The sequence below is a fragment of the Electrophorus electricus genome, chromosome 11, assembly GCF_013358815.1.
Source record: "Electrophorus electricus isolate fEleEle1 chromosome 11, fEleEle1.pri, whole genome shotgun sequence".
Lineage (NCBI taxonomy): Eukaryota > Metazoa > Chordata > Actinopteri > Gymnotiformes > Gymnotidae > Electrophorus > Electrophorus electricus.
In genome coordinates, this window is record NC_049545.1 from 698,524 (window position 1) to 720,000 (window position 21,477).

At 40.8% G+C, this 21,477-nt stretch overlaps 3 protein-coding genes across 6 annotated transcripts in view; 1 reads left to right on the top strand and 2 right to left on the bottom strand.

Moving 5' to 3' along the window:
• Positions 1-238: 238 nt before the first annotated feature.
• On the bottom strand, positions 239-13,217 carry il15 (interleukin 15). Its single transcript, XM_027032393.2, has 8 exons — positions 13,101-13,217; positions 12,881-12,955; positions 8,382-8,476; positions 2,791-2,887; positions 2,243-2,284; positions 1,911-2,042; positions 1,552-1,651; positions 239-609 (listed from the first exon to the last, which is right to left on the bottom strand). The coding sequence occupies exons 2-8, from the start codon at positions 12,953-12,955 to the stop codon at positions 440-442; spliced, it is 711 nt and encodes a 236-aa protein (XP_026888194.2). The 5' UTR covers positions 13,101-13,217; the 3' UTR covers positions 239-439.
• A 500-nt stretch (positions 13,218-13,717) lies between these two features.
• znf330 (zinc finger protein 330) lies at positions 13,718-19,353 on the bottom strand. 4 transcript variants are annotated; one of them, XM_027032395.2, is made up of 10 exons: positions 19,265-19,353; positions 16,517-16,658; positions 16,311-16,330; positions 16,064-16,134; positions 15,590-15,666; positions 15,196-15,322; positions 14,924-15,028; positions 14,773-14,819; positions 14,505-14,622; positions 13,718-14,395 (listed from the first exon to the last, which is right to left on the bottom strand). In XM_027032395.2, exons 2-10 carry the CDS (start codon positions 16,634-16,636, stop codon positions 14,136-14,138), a joined length of 945 nt encoding a protein of 314 aa, XP_026888196.2. In that variant the 5' UTR covers positions 16,637-16,658; positions 19,265-19,353; the 3' UTR covers positions 13,718-14,135. The 4 variants fall into 4 exon arrangements, with proteins under 4 accessions (XP_026888196.2, XP_026888197.2, XP_035387540.1 ...); XM_027032396.2 differs by lacking the exon at positions 19,265-19,353 and adding an exon at positions 18,583-18,798; XM_035531647.1 differs by lacking the exon at positions 19,265-19,353 and adding an exon at positions 18,574-18,798.
• Positions 18,942-21,477, top strand: part of rnf150a (ring finger protein 150a) — a 28,203-nt gene continuing 25,667 nt past the window's right edge. Inside the window, exon 1 of the mRNA XM_035531646.1 lies at positions 18,942-19,661. Coding sequence (XP_035387539.1) covers positions 19,214-19,661 — 448 coding nt within the window. The 5' untranslated portion in view covers positions 18,942-19,213. The remainder of the gene's footprint in view (positions 19,662-21,477) is intronic.

Genomic DNA, 21,477 nt, shown 5'->3' on the forward strand with positions numbered 1-21,477 from the left:
CACACGAGATGTCTGTGATGGAGATGATGGCCAAATATCACATTTGAGTTTTGTTTCACAGTGTACTTGTGGAGCACCAGGGAACGTGTAGAGAATTTGAATGCAGGGGAAATGGTAAAATCATACAGCCCAGTGTAAGTTATGAGAATGTACAGAACCAGAGGTTGTTGGATTGCTTTTGTTCATTCAGTACCCTGTGACTCCGACGTTCACAGGAGCAATGGCCAGGAACCACACGTTAGGGATCACATGCGTTGGCTTTTAATGTGACATACACAGTACAAAATGATTTGCATTATAAATACATAAAATAACATCAGGAGTGTACTCACAGAACATGAATGGTCATGTTGACGTGCACAGGTCTTGTAACACATTGTATCGCATTTCAGTTGGATTGTCTTAAACTCTTTTCAGATCACAACCAGTCTATTTTAATTTAATTCAGATGACCATTCAAAAACGTCCTGTCCTGGATCCCGTGTTGCATCAGGAGACTGATCATGTTCTTCTCTGACTGGATCACTGCCTGATGGTCTAGAGAAACGTAAGAGGCCTTGAGTGGATCAGTCATGCCCTGGTTCTGGTGCAGCCTATAGGGAACCCTGTCTGGGTTCACAGAATACAGAAAACACTGCACATCAGTCCATAGTTGTGCTTAATTTCTAGGAACAGACCAGAAATAGTGGCATAAAACAGCTATTTCGGAATTATTGCAAAACGTTTACATAAAACTGAAAAAAAAAAAAAGAAAACACTGAAAATTTCCCCTATAATGATTTTTTTTTTTTTTTTTTTTTTTTTTACACAAAACTCATTTCATTTAAAAAATATATCCACCAACAGTTAATATCTGTTAAGGTTACAGTTATGTACAAGTCTGACAGTATGTAGCTATTTTAATGCAAAGCCTCTACTTTCTCTCTATCCAAAGCTTCCTTTACGTCTTAGGCAAACACATTTTCAGTGAGACAAATAGCGCTTAACCTGACAAAAGCTACAGTCAACCCAGATAAGTTTACGAAGACACAATGTTATACTGCGTTTACACAAACTGAATAAACACTGGGAATGTTTTACTTATGATAGAGTTAAATTGTCCAACACTGGCAAAGGGGATTTGTCATGGACAGTCATGTTTGGTTCAGGATGAGACAGAATCATCTTTACTAAAACTGAGAGAACTGTGTCCTACACCTCAACCTCCTCAAACTTCTCGTCTGTCTCATGTTCTGTTCTTCAACTGTTCTTATTTGCACTACATTCAGAGAACAAAACAAAAAACATTTGGTAGGGATAATAAACACAATAGAAAAGAAACATTTGAAGCAATAAACACGGAACAAAATATATTTGATCTGAAGCTAGAAATAACTTTAACTGTACACTACATCCCTTTATGTTCATAAATATTAACATCAATACATTTATAGTTTCAATAAACCTGAATATATCAATTGAATACATGTTAAAAGAAATAACAGTGAGCTTATTTACATATTGGCTGTGATATAAAATTAGTGTGTCATTGACAGTCAGTAACAGTCATACTTAACAATTTCAAAATAAATTCTTCCATCTTTTCACAGAACTCCGTTGTGTTCCTCTGGGGGTATTCTTCACACTGCTGACACAGCTTCTCTTGGCATTCCTAGAAAACCAGTGTAAATTAACCCAACACATCCATTACTGGGGTGATAAAATTGCATAAAACCTGCAAATTGATTTCACAAATCCAATTAAACTAGTGTTAAATCAAGATACCTGATTTAATCTCACAGCCAATAGTCTATATTTAACTGTATAGCTTTAAACCCACATCTTAACTATTTAACTAGGCTAGTTATACAGCTTCATGATGAAAAGATATCCAGGCAACAATACCAAATAAAGCTCTGCAGTGTACTTACATAGATAAGAGAGGAGTAATTCTCTTTCATGTAGTATACGGGTGTGTTATTGGGGTCGCGGTAAAAATCCATTTCATGAAAGACAACATTCAACTCCAGCAGATAGCAGTACATTAATGATCGAGTGCAGCTCTTCAGATAGAGAGAGATCAGCGTTAATAGGATGTCACAGTAATATTAGTATTTATCTGGCCAAACACATTAATGTAACATGCCCTTTACTCTGACAAGGACACATAAATAGATTCCACAAATCTAATTCAGTTCCCTTGTTGTATATTCTAAAGTATATGGTTAAGAAAAATAAGATGTAAAGATTGTAACAAACTTACATTAACATTAGCAGGTGGTGTATACAAGAGGGCATCTGAGTTCTAAAAAATATCAATTTAAGAAATAAACAAAGGCAAACTGTGAGATGACTTATAACATTTTAATGGTACGTATTTGACAGAGGCCGAGTAAATTTATACAAAGTATAAAACATGGGAACATTACAATTACAATTAAAAGTACAAAACATTAAAAATAAGCTCCTGTGTTTTGAATTGAACCTCAATTTACAATTAACACATAGGTAAAGGTAGGTTAAGTGTGATCTTTATGACGGACATTAAAGCATAGTGTGAGCTTTACGACGGTCATTAAAGCAGTAAGTGTGATCTTTACAATGGTCATTAAAGCAGAGTAAGCGTGATCTTTACGACGGTCATTAAAGCAGAGTAAGCGTGATCTTTACAATGGTCATTAAAGTAGAGTAAGCGTGATCTTTACGACGGTCATTAAAGCAGAGTGTGATCTTTACAATGGTCATTAAAACAGTAAGTGTGATCTTTACGACGGTCATTAAAGCAGTCATATGGTACACATGGGGTCTTACAATAATCTTGGGTTTATTTCTCTTCAGAAGGTCCTGGAGCTCTATCAGGCTCTGCTTGTCGTGAGCGTGGACACTGGTCAGCATCACACTCAGACAGCTGAAGACACAGAGAAATACACTTTACAAAATACCTGACATGGAAAGAACATGAAACATTATATTCAACATGTAGTTATAGTCATTAAAATTATGGCTGATATTATTTGTTTTTTTATGTCTGAGTACTGAATCCATCATGAGAATTGAGTGGTTTAGGTCATATATGTAAATGCTCTCTACATCCCTTTAACTTTCAAAAAACCAAGTGGCTGGCATAGTGTACAGAAACATCTGTGCTGATTACAGGCTGGAAGTTCCAAGGTCAAAGTGGGATACACCCCTGAAGGTGGTGGAGAATGACCAAGCTAAGAGCCTGTGGACCTCCAGATACAGACAGACAAGATGGTAATAGATAACCAACCGGACAGAGAAGTGGTGGACAAACAGCAGAAGAGGGTCGTATTGAAAGATGTGGCAATCCTGAATGATACCAACATCAGGAACAAGGAACACAAGAAGAATGAAATAGGAGATCAGAGAGAAGAGCTGGAGAAGATGTGGAAGGCAAAGGCATCTATGGTTCCCATGGTAATCAAAGCTCTAGGGGCTGTGACCCCCACACTGAGAGAATGACTTCAACAGATCCCAGAAACAACTTCCGAGATCTCCGTCCAGATCGTGGGTACAGCCAAGATACTACACAGGACTCCCAGACCTCTGAGAGAGGACCTGAGTCTGAGGGAAAAGGAGACCACACAGAGAGGGCAAATCTCTTACATCTCAGGCTGACACTTATCCAAAGCAACCTACAATTAAGACTGAGTAGAACTTCAGTAATTGAGGGTTAAGGGTCTTCGTCAGGGACCCAACAGTGGCAATGGTGGGGCTTGAACCAGCAACCCTTTGATCACTAGTCCAGTAGCTTGACCACTGAGACACTACTGCCCCTAGCTTTATGTCATTTATATCATGTGGTCACTATGATGCTTTGTGTCAAACGCCTGATGCGCATTGATGTGGTTTTTAATTCAGTATTGGGTTTTCTATAGCCACACCCTCAATCAAGCCCGATGGATGCACAGATCCTGAGACCACTGACTGGTGCACTCCAACTCTAATCCCAGTGCCTGTGTGGGATGATACACTTTCCGTTTCCACAAATGTAATCCATCTCTGTTCACTGGGAGCTCCAAGCACTTAAACATTCTTTGTCTATAACTTTATGGCAAGGTAGGTTTATCTGTACAGCACTTTATATTTGCAGTGGCAACTCACAATGCTTCACACAGACATAAAGAAGAATTTAAATAAAATTTATTACATCTAGAGAATGTAATCGAATATTACATCCCGAGAGACAAACATTGTTAAACAAAAGATCTTACAAAAACAATTTTATTTTAATAAAGTTAAATAAGGCTTTAAATAGAAAATAAATTCAATAAAAAGATATTAAAAGTGAATTAAAAGAGGAAAGATACATGTGTGATGGAAAATATTATTTGATCATGTATTATCTTGTGATTCATATGTAATGATTCATATATAATCATGTTAATCCTTTCCATCATATAATCCTATATGAATGGTTTAGTCTGCACACTCTGTCTCTGTATATTGTGTGAACAAATGACTGTGGGAATGTTGCTTTATGAATGGATGTGACCTGCAGGGGTCATAAAGAGGGATTAGGCTTTTGTTTTCTTGCAAATGGTGTCTGTCCTCTGAAGAGTCCTGGCATATCACCAAATGGTTCATCACCAAATGGAGCAGGGAGTGCGTAAACAAGATCACAGAGCACCCCCTCCCTGGGGAGGGGGTTGAAGTTTAGATATAAGGAGTAGTCAGTCTACCCCTTTAGAGCTTTGGCTTTCGAGCATTAGCTGTCACACAGCTGTGTTTTGTGTGTCCTCTTTTCGTTATTAAATGACTCTCTTAATCACGTCTGACTTGCTGTTTGTTCAAAATTCCACCACACATGAAAGGATATAAGATGAAAATTGAAACATTTTAAATGTTTTAATTTTTAAAAATTAAATAGAGATAAAAGGTCATTTAAATAAATATAATTAATAACAAATAATACAGATCAGATCCAAGATGCACTGTAAGTCTGTCCCTGATACGAAAACACAGTGAGTGCTGGACAAGCTGCAAAACAGACGAGTTTGAAGTCTGTACGTGTCTCACAGCCTCGGTGAGGTTCGCAGAGTGGCGTAAAGCTGACATTAGCGGGTTTAGTTCTTGTTGTAGACATTGCCTACATTCCTTAGACTGTCTGACCAGTGGTACATGGATTAGGAGAATTATTAACTTAACAATGTCCTTCAATACTGAACCAGTGAGAATGAACCTCAAACACACTGTGTACATGGAAACCACGTAAACAGAGGAGGTGTCATGTCACAATGAGCCACACCATGGAATGTAGCAGAGGTGGCAGAAAGAGGTGATGGGAAACCACTAATTTTGACAATAAATACATGTGACTAAATTACATTACATACAAAGAAAGAATCTCATAATATCAGTGTTTGCAATTTTTAAAAATATTGTATATATATAAAGTACTTTGCTTGCACAGTTGATGAAGGCCCTCTGTTCGAAATGTCCTGTTCCTCTGGAAACTCTGTGTACTTTATTACAATGTTGAATATCTCTACATCTCTTACTATAGTAACCTGTAGTTACTCACCTGGTATCTTTTTCACCTATGTGTGTGTGTGTGTGTGTGTGTGTGTGTGTGTGTGTGTGTGGTGGTGGTTTAAATGCCCATCAGAGTTTCATGGTAGTTCAGTCAAGTTTAATGGCTAGCATGCAAATTAAACTAATATTAACCAGTTAATGTCTGAGCAAATATTGCCGTTCTTTAACTGATAGCTCAGGTTAGATGTGAATTTACTTAGATGTTAGATGTGTGCTAGCTAGGTACGGAGCTCATGCTCCGTAAGCTCAAGTACTGCTACTCACATGGTTAAGCTTTTATAGCAGGTATGTAGATTATGTTAGTTGACGTAAGTGTTACACAATGTGCCAAGTAGGACAAAGCTTGTGTCAAAACAGCCCTGTCAAAATAGAAGAATCTGATTTTCAAGTGCCATGCACTGCTAAACATATTTGTAATCACACTTATCCTTTAAACTGGATAAGACTCGGTACACACACACACACACACACACACACACACACACACACACACACACACACACACACACACACACACACACACACACACACCCCTGGAGGCCAAGAATTCTTCACTGACGCAGCCCAAGTTTCCAAGTTTCCAAGTACCAACACTGATACAAAGGCAATATCAAATATCAAATTCATATCCCTGGTGTTGTGAGAAGTCAAGGGATCATTGTTTTCAAAATTCCTTCCTGGATTTCTCTGAAGTTCTCCTAAACTAGGAGACCAGATTTTACGTACTTGTGCAAGTGCTATTTTGAGGCTCCATGGCATGCAATCACTGGATAGTTTGTTAATTATCCTGGTGATTACGGAGCAGGACAGGACAGATACAGTACGAGCTCAGGTTCCGCTGCCCACAGTGCTGTGAGCAAATCGAAAATCAGGAGCCTTTAGAGAGTTCATGATCAAACTGCTGGGAGTTAGCGAAGCTGAAACCAATATGGGGCAGGGCCTCACAAGACAGGGGACAAAGCTAGAGAAAGAAAACAAAACAAAACCATATGGCAGACACTGCTATGAGAACAATGCAGAGGGAAACTGTGACAATAACCAAGTTAGATATTTATTTCTGTATATTTCATTATTACTTTTGATAAAGTTTATTTCCTTTACTACTCCCATCCGTCAGAGACAATAATGAAATTTAACTCGCTTAAGGATTAACTAAAGACGATTAGTCAATATTTATTATGTCCTTTTAGTTAAGTTTTTTTAAGATGTGCCCATCTATACAAAAATGAGGTCTTTGTCCCAGTGGTTCTTATCATTTGGCCTACAAGCCAGTTTGATGGAGGGATGTTTCTAAGGACTTCAAAAGACATCCACATGACGTCCTCTTTCGTGAAGCTGTGAATCCCTCTCGTGCAAAAGCGCTAATAAAACTGATCTGAAGTCAGCTCTGACTTGGATGCAGAACAAACCAAACTGCCAATGGGAATCACAGCATAAACCATTAGTTACATAAACAACAACAACAAAGTACTCTCTGACGCTGCACCGCATTAAGACGACCATCAAGCTTTTACGTTTCTCCGTGTTTAGCCAGCATTCTTCAGTTTGTTGGCGAAACACTTGTCTAGCTGGCATGCTAGTAAACATGTTGCAGGTTTTAGAGGCTACAACTTGCTGGCAATGTAGCCAAAACCAGAGAAGCTAAAACCACATTAAAAGGACTGAACAAAAACAAATGGCAAAACTACAATTAGAATAGCATACATTTAATGTAGCATATAATGGAATGGAATGACACACACACACACATGCACACGCACACACACACACACACACACACACACACACACACACACACCAAAAGGCAAAAGTTCCAAACTGGCCACAAATATGTCCAAGGCAGAGATATCAAAAGAAATGCATTATAGCTGCAACATTGTCCTAAAGTACAAAGTGCTCAAGATGAGAGTAAAACACAGCAGACATGGTAAAAAGATTTATACAAGAACTCAGCAAGAAGACACCATCACCGACGTGCAATTAACCCGACATCCAATCAGTGGACAGAACTACGTAGTCATCCAATCAACCAATGAAAGGCCAGAAACTATAATGAGTAGAACAGGGAAGGACTATAATGTGCAGAATACCTTCTCCTCCATCTTTCCTCTACCTTTCCTCCATCTTAAATCTGCCTTCTATTTGCACATTCCCGTTCTTTTTCTTATTTGTTGATGTACCTCTACATCAGAATCAGGAACACCAGCAGTTGAAATGGTTTGAACGTTTTTGATGTAGAACACAGCATGCGGGCATGCTTCTAGTCTGTCACTGATAGCACAGCATCCTCTCTGTTTTGTACGCTGTACCAGCTCTACTATGTACACACAGGACCTCCAGATCAATACGCTGTACCAACTGCAAATGGCGATTAGAAAGTGATGTAGATGTAGCAAACAATGGTGGAAATAGATGTAGCAACATGAACTGATGGAAATATTCAAAAGAAGCCATATATGACGAAAAATACCTGGAAGTAGGGAAAACAAACTGAAACTGAACGACTGCTCCCACATTGTAAATCTGGGCACGGACGAACATTCTTCAAATAAAGCAAAGCACTTCTGGGCAACAGCAGAATAATTTGTTTTCAAAGATTTCTTGAAATGAAAGCAAATGTAATCTGTGAGAGCTAAAAAGATTTGTCATGTCCCATTCTGGCAGTAAATTAAAACCATATATGCTTAAATAAACTAAATTAACCCAAGAAAACCCTTTTATATGCATTTATAAGCCTATAAAATCAGGCTACATGTTGTCTGTGTTTCTGCCCAATGTACACTGGCCCTCACCGTCATTTATAACTCTGGAACATATGCAAAGTCTTATGTTTTAAAGTGAAATACCTCAGAATTAAGAAAGAATTCCAAACCTCGAATTTCAGATGGCACTCCAGGTTACTGTCAAAACACCAGAGGACACAAACACATCTCAAGGTTCTCTGCAAGAGATCAAAGCACACGTTTGAGAAACCCGAACGTGGTGATACATTCATGGCTCTTGGTGGCACATTTAGCCGAAATACAACACAAACATAGCAAAGGTCCAGAGGAGGTTCGGCCCGCGCTGGCTGTCGGCAGTTCCCTTGTTAATGAACGACACGTGCTGCTGGACTGTTCCACCATGACGCTAGGCTCTGACGTTTTGAGTGACTCTGTGCACTGGCCACTCGCTACGCTATGCGAGCTCCAACTCCACCATCGACAGTCAGGACCCGGCGAAAGAAACAGCAAAGGCAAGCTGAAGGATTTGTGGAAACGCCTTTACTGATTATTTATTATTATTTACAAATGATTACCTCTAACTGTAGAAAAGTTACAATGTTTATGGCATTAATAGTAATAATACCTAGAGGTTAGATTCTAACAGGCTTTGTTCTGGGACATATGCTAATCATGAGAGTTAAATAACGAATGACATTTAAAAGGGTTTATTCAGTGTAAGGTTCATGCTTTTGATATCATTGGCATAATTTTTAAATCTACTTAAAATGCACACCTATTATTAACTAACGAACTATTATTTAGTAGTTAATATACATTATAACATTTAGGAGGAAAAGGTTAAATAATTGAATCTTCCAATTTTAGGCAGTTAATGTAACATAGGGGCTGCACCGGAAGCATCTAGTTACTGTAGTGACTGAGTGTGTATACAGCTACTGTGTTTACGTACAAGTAACATAATCACAAGCTATTCCCCCCAGACCAGTAGCCAAAACCCAAGCTTGAACACTGTAGTTAGGTAGCCGACCACCAGCAATTACGTAAAGCTAACGTATTAGCTAGCTCGCAATCCTACCCCAGCTGTCAGCGTTAGCTAGTCAGTGCTAAACGTCCACAGCATCATTTTTTAAAACATACTTATATTTCCCTCATCTGCAGTTTTGCATGTATAGTTGGTATTGATCCCTCTATAGTAAAGGTTTCATTGCCAGAACTGCCTTGTACTGACCCAGTTTGTAAAAGCAGGCGGACCCAACATGGAAAGCGCACACATACGGGTTTTTGCGACTTTAGCTGGGACATTACTGTCAGAGGACAGCCCTTCTGTCCTCCAAGGCTGACGGCTGAAAACATGATAAAGTGTCTGGTCTATGCAGCCGAGGACAGAGCAGTGTGAAGGGGCAGCGCTAGCCTAGTGGAGAGAACTGTGGACTGTTAACACTCTTAGGTCATACAGTGGCTGACCCTGTGCTCTGACCCCAGCTCACAAAAAAGCTGAAATATTTCACATTTATCTCTATAGTGCTTTTTACAACAGATGTTGTCATAATGCAGCTTTACAAATGTCCAAGTCCAAGCCCCCAGTGAGCAAGCCAAGGGCGACAGTGGTGAGGAAAAACTACCTAGAGCACGAGGAAGAAACCTGGAGACGATCCAAGATTCAAAGGGGAGTCCATCCTCCTCTGGACAACAACAGACACCACATATGTGGTGTAAATATGTGAAGAGAAAAATTTCATTCTACTGTACATGTGTGTATCGATGCGTAGCTCTTGGCTTTGATATAATGGTCTGATGCACCTTCATGAAGGTAGTTCACAAAGGCAGGTGTGACACACCTTCACAACGGTGGAGCCATGGGTAGAGTCTCGGGTGAAGATACACACATTGGACAGTATGAGTCAACTGCTGGCCTAGTCAGGGGAGCCAAATCTGAACGGCTTAGTGAAAAACCCATGCTCATGTTGTATGAACAAAAAACCCTGAAAAATGGTAATGTATTCAATTAGTGTTGCCCCTGTAAACTTTACTTTGAACCTCTTCATTATTTATGGTAACTGTATATCATGCTTTAGGGGTTATTTTAGGGTTAACCTCTCTGGGATAATAGATTTACCAATAAAAGCTCCCCAGTCTTTCATATATAAAGATTGAAGTTTGATTGAGGACCAGTAGGTGTTGTCACCTTTTGCTGTTTATCTTTGATATGTTCATTGTTATTTTAGGACTTTTCTTAGTGTTTGATGTCCTGTATTGTATTTCATGAGGACATTTTTAAAACGCTTGTTCATTCCTACAAAAACCAAAACCTGAATGTGTCTTATTTGATAGTTGGTGGGATGGCAGGCACTACCAGTACCTAAATAAATTTGCACAAGGACTGAAAGAGGTTCATGTTGCCCATGAGTTATTCTGAGACAGCAAGCTCATGATCTATATGTTCCCATAAAGCAAGAATAACTTTTCTGGGTGACTGAAGTCTTGCAGGAGCCTCAGACCAAACTGTCTCAATAACGTGAATAACTGCATGCCCGCCGTCGTCAGGAATCTGTAGGCAGCTCGTTCATGAAAAACACAACGCTGTTAATCATGCGGCACGTGTCAAATCAAACAGGGAAGTGAAACTTGCCAGCGCGTGCAATTTCGGGTGGCTTAGCGGCCACTTGGTGGTGTCGTGTGCACCCGGAGGTCCCTCGCCCGTATCGAAACAGAAAGTGTCGATGGTGGAAAAACACGCCTAAGTTTTGAAATGGGCTACATGGGCTTGCTTAGAAAATAAATATCCTACTGCAACGAACATAAGATGGAAATGAACACACAAACACATGAACATATAAACACGAACACATGAACACATGAACATATGAACCTTATAAACACAAATACATGAACATATAAACACATGAACATATGAACCTTATAAACACAAACATATGAACACAAATACATGAACATATAAACACGAACACATGAACACGAACATATAAACACAAACACATGAACATATAAACACGAACACAAACACATGAACATATAAACACGTGAACATATGAACACATGAACATATAAACACATGAACATATGAACACAAACATGAACATATGAACACAAACACAAACACATGAACATATAAACACGAACACATGAACATATGAACCTCAAACACGAACACATGAACACAAACATGAACACATGAACACAAACACATGAACATATAAACACGAACACGAACACATGAACATATAAACACATGAACATATGAACACATGAACATATAAACACGAACATATAAACACATGAACACATGAACACATGAACACAAACACATGAACACAAACACGAACACAAACACATGAACATATAAACACGTGAACATATGAACACATGAACATATAAACACATGAACATATGAACACAAACATGAACATATGAACACAAACACAAACACATGAACATATAAACACGAACACATGAACATATGAACCTCAAACACGAACACATGAACACAAACATGAACACATGAACACAAACACATGAACATATAAACACGAACACGAACACATGAACATATAAACACATGAACATATGAACACATGAACATATAAACACGAACATATAAACACATGAACACATGAACACATGAACACAAACACATGAACACAAACACGAACACAAACACATGAACATATAAACACGTGAACATATAAACACATGAACATATAAACACATGAACATATGAACACAAACACGAACACATGAACATATAAACACATGAACATATGAACACAAACACGAACACATGAACATATGAACACAAACACAAACACATGAACATATAAACACGAACACATGAACATATGAACCTCAAACACGAACACATGAACACATGAACATATAAACACGAACATATGAACACAAACATGAACACATGAACACATGAACATATAAACACGAACACGATCACATGAACATATAAACACATGAACATATGAACATATAAACACGAACATATAAACACATGAACATATGAACACAAACATGAACACATGAACACAAACACGAACACGAACACAAACACGAACACAAACACATGAACATATAAACACGTGAACATATGAACACATGAACATATGAACACGAACATATGAACACATGAACATATGAACACATGAACATATGAACATATGAACACAAACATGAACACATGAACATATGAACACAAACATGAACACATGAACATATGAACACAAACATGAACCTTATAAACACAAACACATGAACACATGAACATATAAACACATGAACATATGAACACAAATACATGAACATATAAACACGAACACATGAACATATGAACACATGAACATATGACCACATAAACACAAACACATGTCAGCTGAGGCTGGAGCCGCTCACCTGTAGCAGCCTGATTAGGTGCAGATAGAAACCTATCTACCTACACGGTAAACCTTTTAAAAACATGTACATTTTCTTACCAGCGCAATTTATGTGTAGCTCTGCTACGGCTGGCATACAACAGACAGCTCTGTGCAGCTTTTTGCCAAAAAAGCGAACTGCTCGACGCCGCTACCTACAGCGCAAACGTGGAGTTTTCCTACCTTTGATCTGTGTTTGGGGGATTTATTCCAAACTCCAAAAGCCAAAATTAGGAAACGGATCAAAAGAGTTTTCATCTGCACAAAATGGTTGGGTGGCCATACAAACACGAGTCCAGTTCCAGTTCACATTTCTTCATCATATCAAAGTCCAACATAAAAACATGTAATAGAATATGTAATGTAAATCCGTCGAGTGACTCCCTGGTAGAAAATGTCTCACCTCTTCAGTGGAGCCATGAGGTATGACGTTTCCATGAAGGCATCTCCGCTCCAGGGTCACAAACACGTCAACACTCAGAGGACGGAGTATTCCCCCTCCCACGCAGTACTTACCCCACCCGACTTCCTAACCCACCCTCTACGGAGTACTTCCCCACCCAACTGACTTCCTAACCCACCCCCTACGGAGTACTTACCCCACCCGCCTGACTTCCTAACCCACCCTGTACGGAGTACTTACCCCACCCGACTGACGTCCTAACCCAACCCCCAACGGAGTAATTACCCAACCCGTCCGAATTCCTACCCCCTACCCGCCCGCCCCGCCCCCTACGAAGTATTTACCCCACCCGCTCGAATTCCTGCGACGCGAGAACTTTCACTTTTCCGGCATGAGGCTCTGGAGAAGCTCGACGTGGCCACGAGACTCGACTTTGCACAGGCGCTCAGTGTGCTGAATCAGAGGAGACGCTGCTGGCACCAGGAGAGAAAGGCACCTTTATTTTTGAGCGCATTCAGCTGAATGCATTTTAAATAGGAAACCCGAACCGAACCAGTTCATTACATAAACGTTTCATCTGGAAAAGCAAACGTGGCCAACGAATGCAAACTCGTAGAACAAATCAACTACAACAGCCTCCTTTATTTTAATAGGTTTTAATAATGTGTGCTTCATGGGCTCAGTCTTTACCATGAAGATTTTAGCAGTTATACAGTTCAACTCATGTGTGCTTTACAGAGATCATTCTAAGCCCAATCTGAAAATAATAATAATAAAAAATAAAAAAATTCTCAGAGGCTTGGTTCCACCAGAATGAGTTAAGACAGAGCTCCAGCACCAACGCAGATCAACTCCACGTATCCCTCGCTGGATGAAATCCTTCCAAAACATAATTCACACTTTCTGCTGAACTGCCAATCCTAATGAGAAACACTTAAGTCAATGTTTAGAAGCTTTGTATTTATGGTGCAGCATTTTTATTGACAAAACCAACCAGAGGAGTAGGTTTGCTTAGTTTTAGAATTAAGCTTTACTTCAGTTGTTCCCACTTGATGAACTCGCACCAAGACTCAGACTGTTAAATGTATCTGTCACTTCTGCCTCTTCATCCTCAGATTCCTCCTCTTCCTCCTCCTCCTCCTCCTCATCATCTTCATAGTCATCATAGTCTTCCTCATCTTCCTGATCTGCTCCTCCTCCAGAGCCAAGGCTTTTCCAGTAGGAATTGTATCCTGATGCTCCATAATCACCATCCTCGTCAGCTCCGCTCTGTCGGCCAAATTTGTGAGTGCGAGCTGCACACGAGCCAAACAAGAACACCATTAAGTGCAGAAGAGACAGTAACAAACAGCTGCACGTCTAGAACGCAGGTCTTTATGGCTGCACGCTGCATCACAGACTCACTGGACATGCTGAGGTCTTTAGTCTCCTGTGTTCGGTGGCCGCACTTCGGACACGGAGGTGCCTTGCCCCTCTCTTGCTTAAAGACTTTGCTTCGAGCATGCTCGTCACAAAAGCAGGCCTACAAAGACGGGAAGTGCAGATCAGACGTTACCGTAGAAGTTATAGGTTACGGCAGCAGTGCTCCTAAGTCCCTCTAGCGGCTTCTGCAAGCAGACTGTGTTTAATACAACATTGTCAAGGACAAAAGAAGGCAAATTCTGTCCCTCACCTTGCATCTCAGACAAGAGTGCTGTCCAAGTCGGTTGCATGAAACACCTAAAACAGGAACATACTTCCTATTTTAGAAAAAAACTAAACCTAAAACTAAAGGCTTTGGAAAGACAAAATTAGGCTTTTGCTGTAGACGTCCGGAGACTCACATTTAAAGGTCTCTGCCTCCAGCACCTGGCAGCTGGCCTGGTGCTCAAACTGGTCGTCTTCACACAGGAAACTGTGACAGAAGGAGCAGCGGAAGATGCGGCCGCCTGCGACACATAAAATGACTAAACATTACACCAGCAAAAAAGCGGACAGCGAATAAACCAAACAGTTCATGTTTATTTTATCACACAAATGCATTTCCATTCGGTATCAGCTTGTTAGAGGAATGTTACTGTATTTGTGGCCATGCTGTAGGCTGAGGGGTCTTTACCGTGCTCCCAAACACTGCGATCACATTCAATGCAATCAGCATCAGCCAAGGCACAGGAACAGGCATGTGTACTCAGACACTTCCTCCCATGGCACACCCAAGCCTCACAAAAGTCACATATTGCTCCCTAGTGGTCACAAAAAGGAGAGCATTGTGTATTATGAATAACTTTGTCCCAATAGGCTGTTAATGTTCTGCTTTTTAGATCAAAGTAAAAGCTTCTGATGTGTTTTATTTCAATGACATTGATGTACAGTGCTCTGCTATTTTTGTAGCAATGTTATTTTTCCTGTTTGGACCAGTTTGCAGTTCTCATAAAAGGGTCACTTTCCTGACATGTCAGAGATGAAAAGTGAAACTGCAGGCTGAGATTAACTATAAATAGATGTCTTACCACCATTCCCATTCCTGTGCTGTGAATTCCCGGGTGCTTTATCACACAGTCAGATGACTTCATGCACTTTGTTTTTCCTTTGAAAACAGTAACACATTACTGTATGATTTCTACAATAAAAGTCAGTCGTATAATACTAATTTTGCACATTGAACAGGTTATCTATACAAGGATACATAGATAGGATACAATATGGTATTAAATTCTGAATCATCAGTTTTTAATTTTTTATCCAAAACATTATATCATTACATCTTTAGTACTTAAAATAACGAGTTTTTTCACACTTAAACAAGATGCCTCATGATACTTCATTTGAACATTGTATGTACATGGCTATAGTTGTGTTGTGTCATTGTGTTACTGTTAACCTAATTTGATTTGGAGTCTAATTATCAAAGAATAAAAACTAGTATCATTCAAGCTGAAGCTGTTATGGGGGTGCTGAACATATCTAGAGTGTTTATAACTTACCACACTGGGCGCACATGGGAAGCTTCTGCACTGAAGCACAGAAGTAACAGAAAGCTCTGTTTTTCTGCCGTCTAACACAGGATAATGTATGTTAAACCCTGCAAAACGAACCTGGGTACCAGGGGTGAGCTCCACTGTACGATTCTGAACGATGTTAACCAGAAAACAGCTTGAACTAACAGTAGAAACAAAGGCAGAAGTGCCTCCAGCAGTTCTAATGTGATAGACAGCAAATGGAGCAGCTCACCTTAGACACTTGTCACAGTCCTGGCAACATAAAAGCATTTGGTTTGAACACTGTAGCACTTTGCTATAGTTATTCATCGTTGGGTTTTCTTATATACATAGAGGATGTTTCCTCTGTTTAAAAAATACTGAAATAATATTTAGTACAATATTATATTTGAAGACCGTGGGCTTGTACACGCCTTAAACCAAGCGAGCGGCACTCACCATGCTCACGTTGCACGGATGTTTGGCTACGTCCACGTGCTCTCTGTTTGCACGGTTTTGTTTCTCTCGCTCCTTCCGATTTTCAGCCTTCTTGCGTGCACCAGTCTTCTTCTTCGGCATGTTTCAGCTCCAACGCACGCAGCTGCACAGAGAGCATGTGGGTGAGGCAGCAGCACACGGGAGACCAGGCAACCACCCCTAACGAGCCCAGCTAGAGTGGGTTAGGGTGCTCTAGGGTGTGCTAGAGTGGGTTAGGGTGCTCTAGGGTGTGCTAGGGTGGGTTAGGGTGCTCTAGGGTGTGCTAGAGTGGGTTAGGGTGCTCTAGGGCGGGTTAGGGTGCTCTAGGGTGTGCTAGGGCGGGTTAGGGTGCTCTAGGGTTGGCTAGGGCGGGTTAGGGTGCTCTAGGGTTGGCTAGGGCGGGTTAGGGTGCTCTAGGGTTGGCTAGGGCGGGTTAGGGTGCTCTAGGGTGTGCTAGGGTGGGTTAGGGTGCGCTAGGGTGTGCTAGAGTGGGTTAGGGTGCTCTAGGGTGTGCTAGGGTTGGTTAGGGTTATTTAGGGTGGGTTAGGGTGCTCTAGGGTGTGCTAGGGTTGGTTAGGGTTATTTAGGGTGGGTTAGGGTTGGTAAGTGTGGGTTAGGGTTATTTAGGGTGGGTTAGGGTTGGTAAGTGTGGGTTAGGGTTATTTAGGGTGGGTTAGGGTTGGTAAGTGTGGGTTAGGGTTATTTAGGGTGGGTTAGGGTTGGTAAGTGTGGGTTAGGGTTATTTAGGGTGGGTTAGGGTTGGTAAGTGTGGGTTAGGGTTATTTAGGGTGGGTTAGGGTTGGTAAGTGTGGGTTAGGGTTATTTAGGGTGGGTTAGGGTTGGTAAGTGTGGGTTAGGGTTATTTAGGGTGGGTTAGGTTTGGTAAGTGTGGGTTAGGGTTATTTAGGGTGGGTTAGGTTTGGTAAGTGTGGGTTAGGGTTATTTAGGGTGGGTTAGGTTTGGTAAGTGTGGGTTAGGGTTATTTAGGGTGGGTTAGGTTTGGTAAGTGTGGGTTAGGGTTATTTAGGGTGGGTTAGGTTTGGTAAGTGTGGGTTAGGGTTATTTAGGGTGGGTTAGGTTTGGTAAGTGTGGGTTAGGGTTATTTAGGGTGGGTTAGGTTTGGTAAGTGTGGGTTAGGGTTATTTAGGGTGGGTTAGGGTTGGTAAGTGTGGGTTAGGGTTATTTAGGGTGGGTTAGGGTTGGTAAGTGTGGGTTAGGGTTGGTAAGTGTGGGTTAGGGTTATTTAGGGTGGGTTAGGGTTGGTAAGTGTGGGTTAGGGTTATTTAGGGTGGGTTAGGTTTGGTAAGTGTGGGTTAGGGTTATTTAGGGTGGGTTAGGTTTGGTAAGTGTGGGTTAGGGTTGGTAAGTGTGGGTTAGGGTTATTTAGGGTGGGTTAGGGTTGGTAAGTGTGGGTTAGGGTTATTTAGGGTGGGTTAGGTTTGGTAAGTGTGGGTTAGGGTTATTTAGGGTGGGTTAGGTTTGGTAAGTGTGGGTTAGGGTTATTTAGGGTGGGTTAGGTTTGGTAAGTGTGGGTTAGGGTTATTTAGGGTGGGTTAGGGTTGGTAAGTGTGGGTTAGGGTTGGTAAGTGTGGGTTAGGGTTGGTTAGGGTTATTTAGGGTGGGCCAACCGAGCTTCTCCCCTAGTCCTTTAAACCAGCGCGCACGTTAGTTTAACATAGCGCATATTTCTGCTCGCGGCTAGAACGAGAAACACGCTTTTAACAGTCAGCGGGTTTCTAACAAGATCCTAACTATAACCCTAACACGATAGAATGGCAAAGATTTAACGCTTTAACAGTCAGCGGGTATTTGCCATGATCATAACCCCATCCTATCCCTACAGCTAACTATAACTATATCCCTAACCCTAGAACGGACTACCAACGTGGTCTTATGTTCAGTGGAAGCCTCCCTACGACACATCTTCAAACATATAACAACAACAACAACAACAATAATAATAATAACAATAACAATAATAATAATAATAATAAACCGTATCAAATATTTTAAACACACCAGTGAACACCACGACTTACCACACTTACTCGTAGCCAGCTGATAGCAAGTTGCGTCGTCGTTATAAGTCCGGACAGAATGTAAGCGCTAACACGATGGTTCCTATTACCATGGTTCCTAAGTGAGCCGTGCCTCAGTGTTTAGACGCTACGTTATTATTAAAGCTTTCCGAGTTTCTACAATGTTACGTCTTTGAAGGCGTTTTACTGGCCATTGACGTGCTGGTAGTTCTGCCCTAGAAAAAATCCAAACTTTGCATTTACGTGCGCGCCACTCCACCCCAGAAGAGGGCACCTGCTCCTACTCGCGAGTTTACACGCGAGTCGAGCCATGCAGGTTGCCATGTCCTGCAGAATCCCCGTGAATGTTTTCCCTGGATTACGTTCTGTTTCGGATTGAGCGGAATAACTGGCAACATCAGTCGTGTGAGCCAAGCCAGCCGGGGGCTGATGAACTGTTCAGCTAACCTCCAGCGCTTTTCATATCAAGCATTTGTTTGGGGGTTTTCATTAAAGGGGGCTTTTCATGTTTTGATAAAAGTGTCACAAAGATCTTTTGACTGGAACAGTTTTTGCGGATCGTAGTTCTTCGCCCCTGGTCTTCGAGTCAGAATTAGTGGACTGGGTGTCCTGGCACAGGGGTTACCAGCTCCGGCTGGACATGGCAGCGTCCCTGAGCCGGACCTGCCGCAGCCTGGTGCTGAACACCTACCTGTTGTCCTTGTGCTGTGTGCACCTGCTCTGTCTTGACTTCACTGTGGCCGACAGACAGGAGTGGTACACCGCTTTCGTCAACATCAGCTACGCGGATCCCGTCACTTCGGAAACCAGAACGGACAAGACGGAGTGCGGGCGATACGGTGAACACTCCCCGAAAAGAGAGGCCCGGGGGTCCGTGCTGATGCCTGCCCCGGACAGGCAGGCGTGCGACCCCAGCACCAGGTTCCCGTCGCCCCCTCTAAACGGCCCCTGGATAGCGCTGATCTCCAGAGGAAACTGCACATTCCGGGAGAAAATACGGCTGGCGGCGAGCCTCAACGCGTCTGCGGTAGTCATATTCAATGTAGGCTCGAGTAATTCCAATGAGACAATAACTATGCCTCATCCAGGTAAGACTGCAGAATAGTATTACTAACTCGTATGTATGTGCCATATACCTCTATATACTTATACTTCTATATACATATACCTCTATATACTTATACCTATATATACCTATACCTATATATACTTATACCTCTATATACTTATACCTATATATACTGATACCTATATATACTTATACCTCTATATACTTATACCTATATATACTGATACCTATATATACATATACCTCTATATACTGATACCTATATATACTGATACCTATATATACTTATACCTATATATACATATACCTCTATATACTGATACCTATATATACTTATACCTCTTATATACTTATACCTATATATACATATACCTATATATACTTATACCTATATATACATATACCTATATATACTTATACCTATATATACTTATACCTCTATATACTGATACCTGTATATACTTATACCTCTATATACTTATACCTATATATACATATACCTCTATATACTTATACATATATATACTTATACCTCTATATACTTATACCTATATGTATACCTATACCTATATATACTTATACCTCTATATACTTATACCATATATACATATACCTATATATACTTATACCTATATATACTTATACCTCTATATACTTATACCTCTATATATATATACCTCTATATACCTATACCTATATAAACCGATATATGTGTGTGCCATATACCTATATATACCTCTACCTATATATACCTAAACCTATGTTGGCTATACACCTACATCATTTTCATAGCCGACTAAGTTAACTGAACCACACTGTTTCCTTATCAGTTCACAGTTAATGTGAGTAGTTTTCCAGCGACTAGAAGAGACTAATGTGTTGCAAGTGTCATGGGAAGTAATGGCACACCGCCATGTGTCCTACAGCTGACACCTGCATACATGATGCGCTAATGAAGTAAATCGGATGCAGTATTCCACAGAGCGTCTCTATCATGCACAGTTGAACAGAACTAATGTTACCGAGCGAAATCAGGAAGACATCATTGAAAACAAACCCTGATATTCAGCTTTAACTGACTTCTGGACAGCAGAGAGGCCAAAAATATCAATATAAATAAGATTTAACATAACCAGTGGCATACATGTAAGAAAATACTTATCCAGTACCTACAGTCAGGAGATGGGAGGGGCCATCAATACTTATTCAGTACCTACAGTCAGGAGGTGGGAGGGGCCATCAGTACTTATCCAGTACCTGCAATCAGGAGGTGGGTGGGGCCATCAGTACTTATCCAGTACCTACAGTCAAGAGGTGGGAGGGGCCATCAGTACTTATCCAGTACCTGCAGTCAGGAGGTGGGAGGGACCATCAGTACTTATCCAGTACCTGCAGTCAGGAGGTGGGAGGGGGTTTTATTGCTTTGCTGTGTGTAAGACAATGACTACATAGTTGAGACTGGTTAGTAGCTGAATCCAGAACACAATGCAGGCTGGATGTCCGGAGCCTTACTATGTTAAATTTAGCTGGGGACGTTTCCTCTGAATCTATAGTGATATTTTTGCTTAGCCTAAGTCAGCATTCCACATTCAAAAGGACCAGGTTCCTTTAAACCTGCCTGAGGCCAGAAAATTGATCCAAGACCAGCAGTTATTCCTGAAAATTGTTACTGTTTCCTATATAGCAATCCAGGATGGCTGTACTGTATCAGAGGTGACCTGACTGGAGTATCTATCTGATCTACTGACACAAAGTGCAAACTATATTTTGTGTACATTATACGAATCCTTGAGATGGTGTTTTAGTGAAATGTGTATTACGTCTTGAACCGAAGC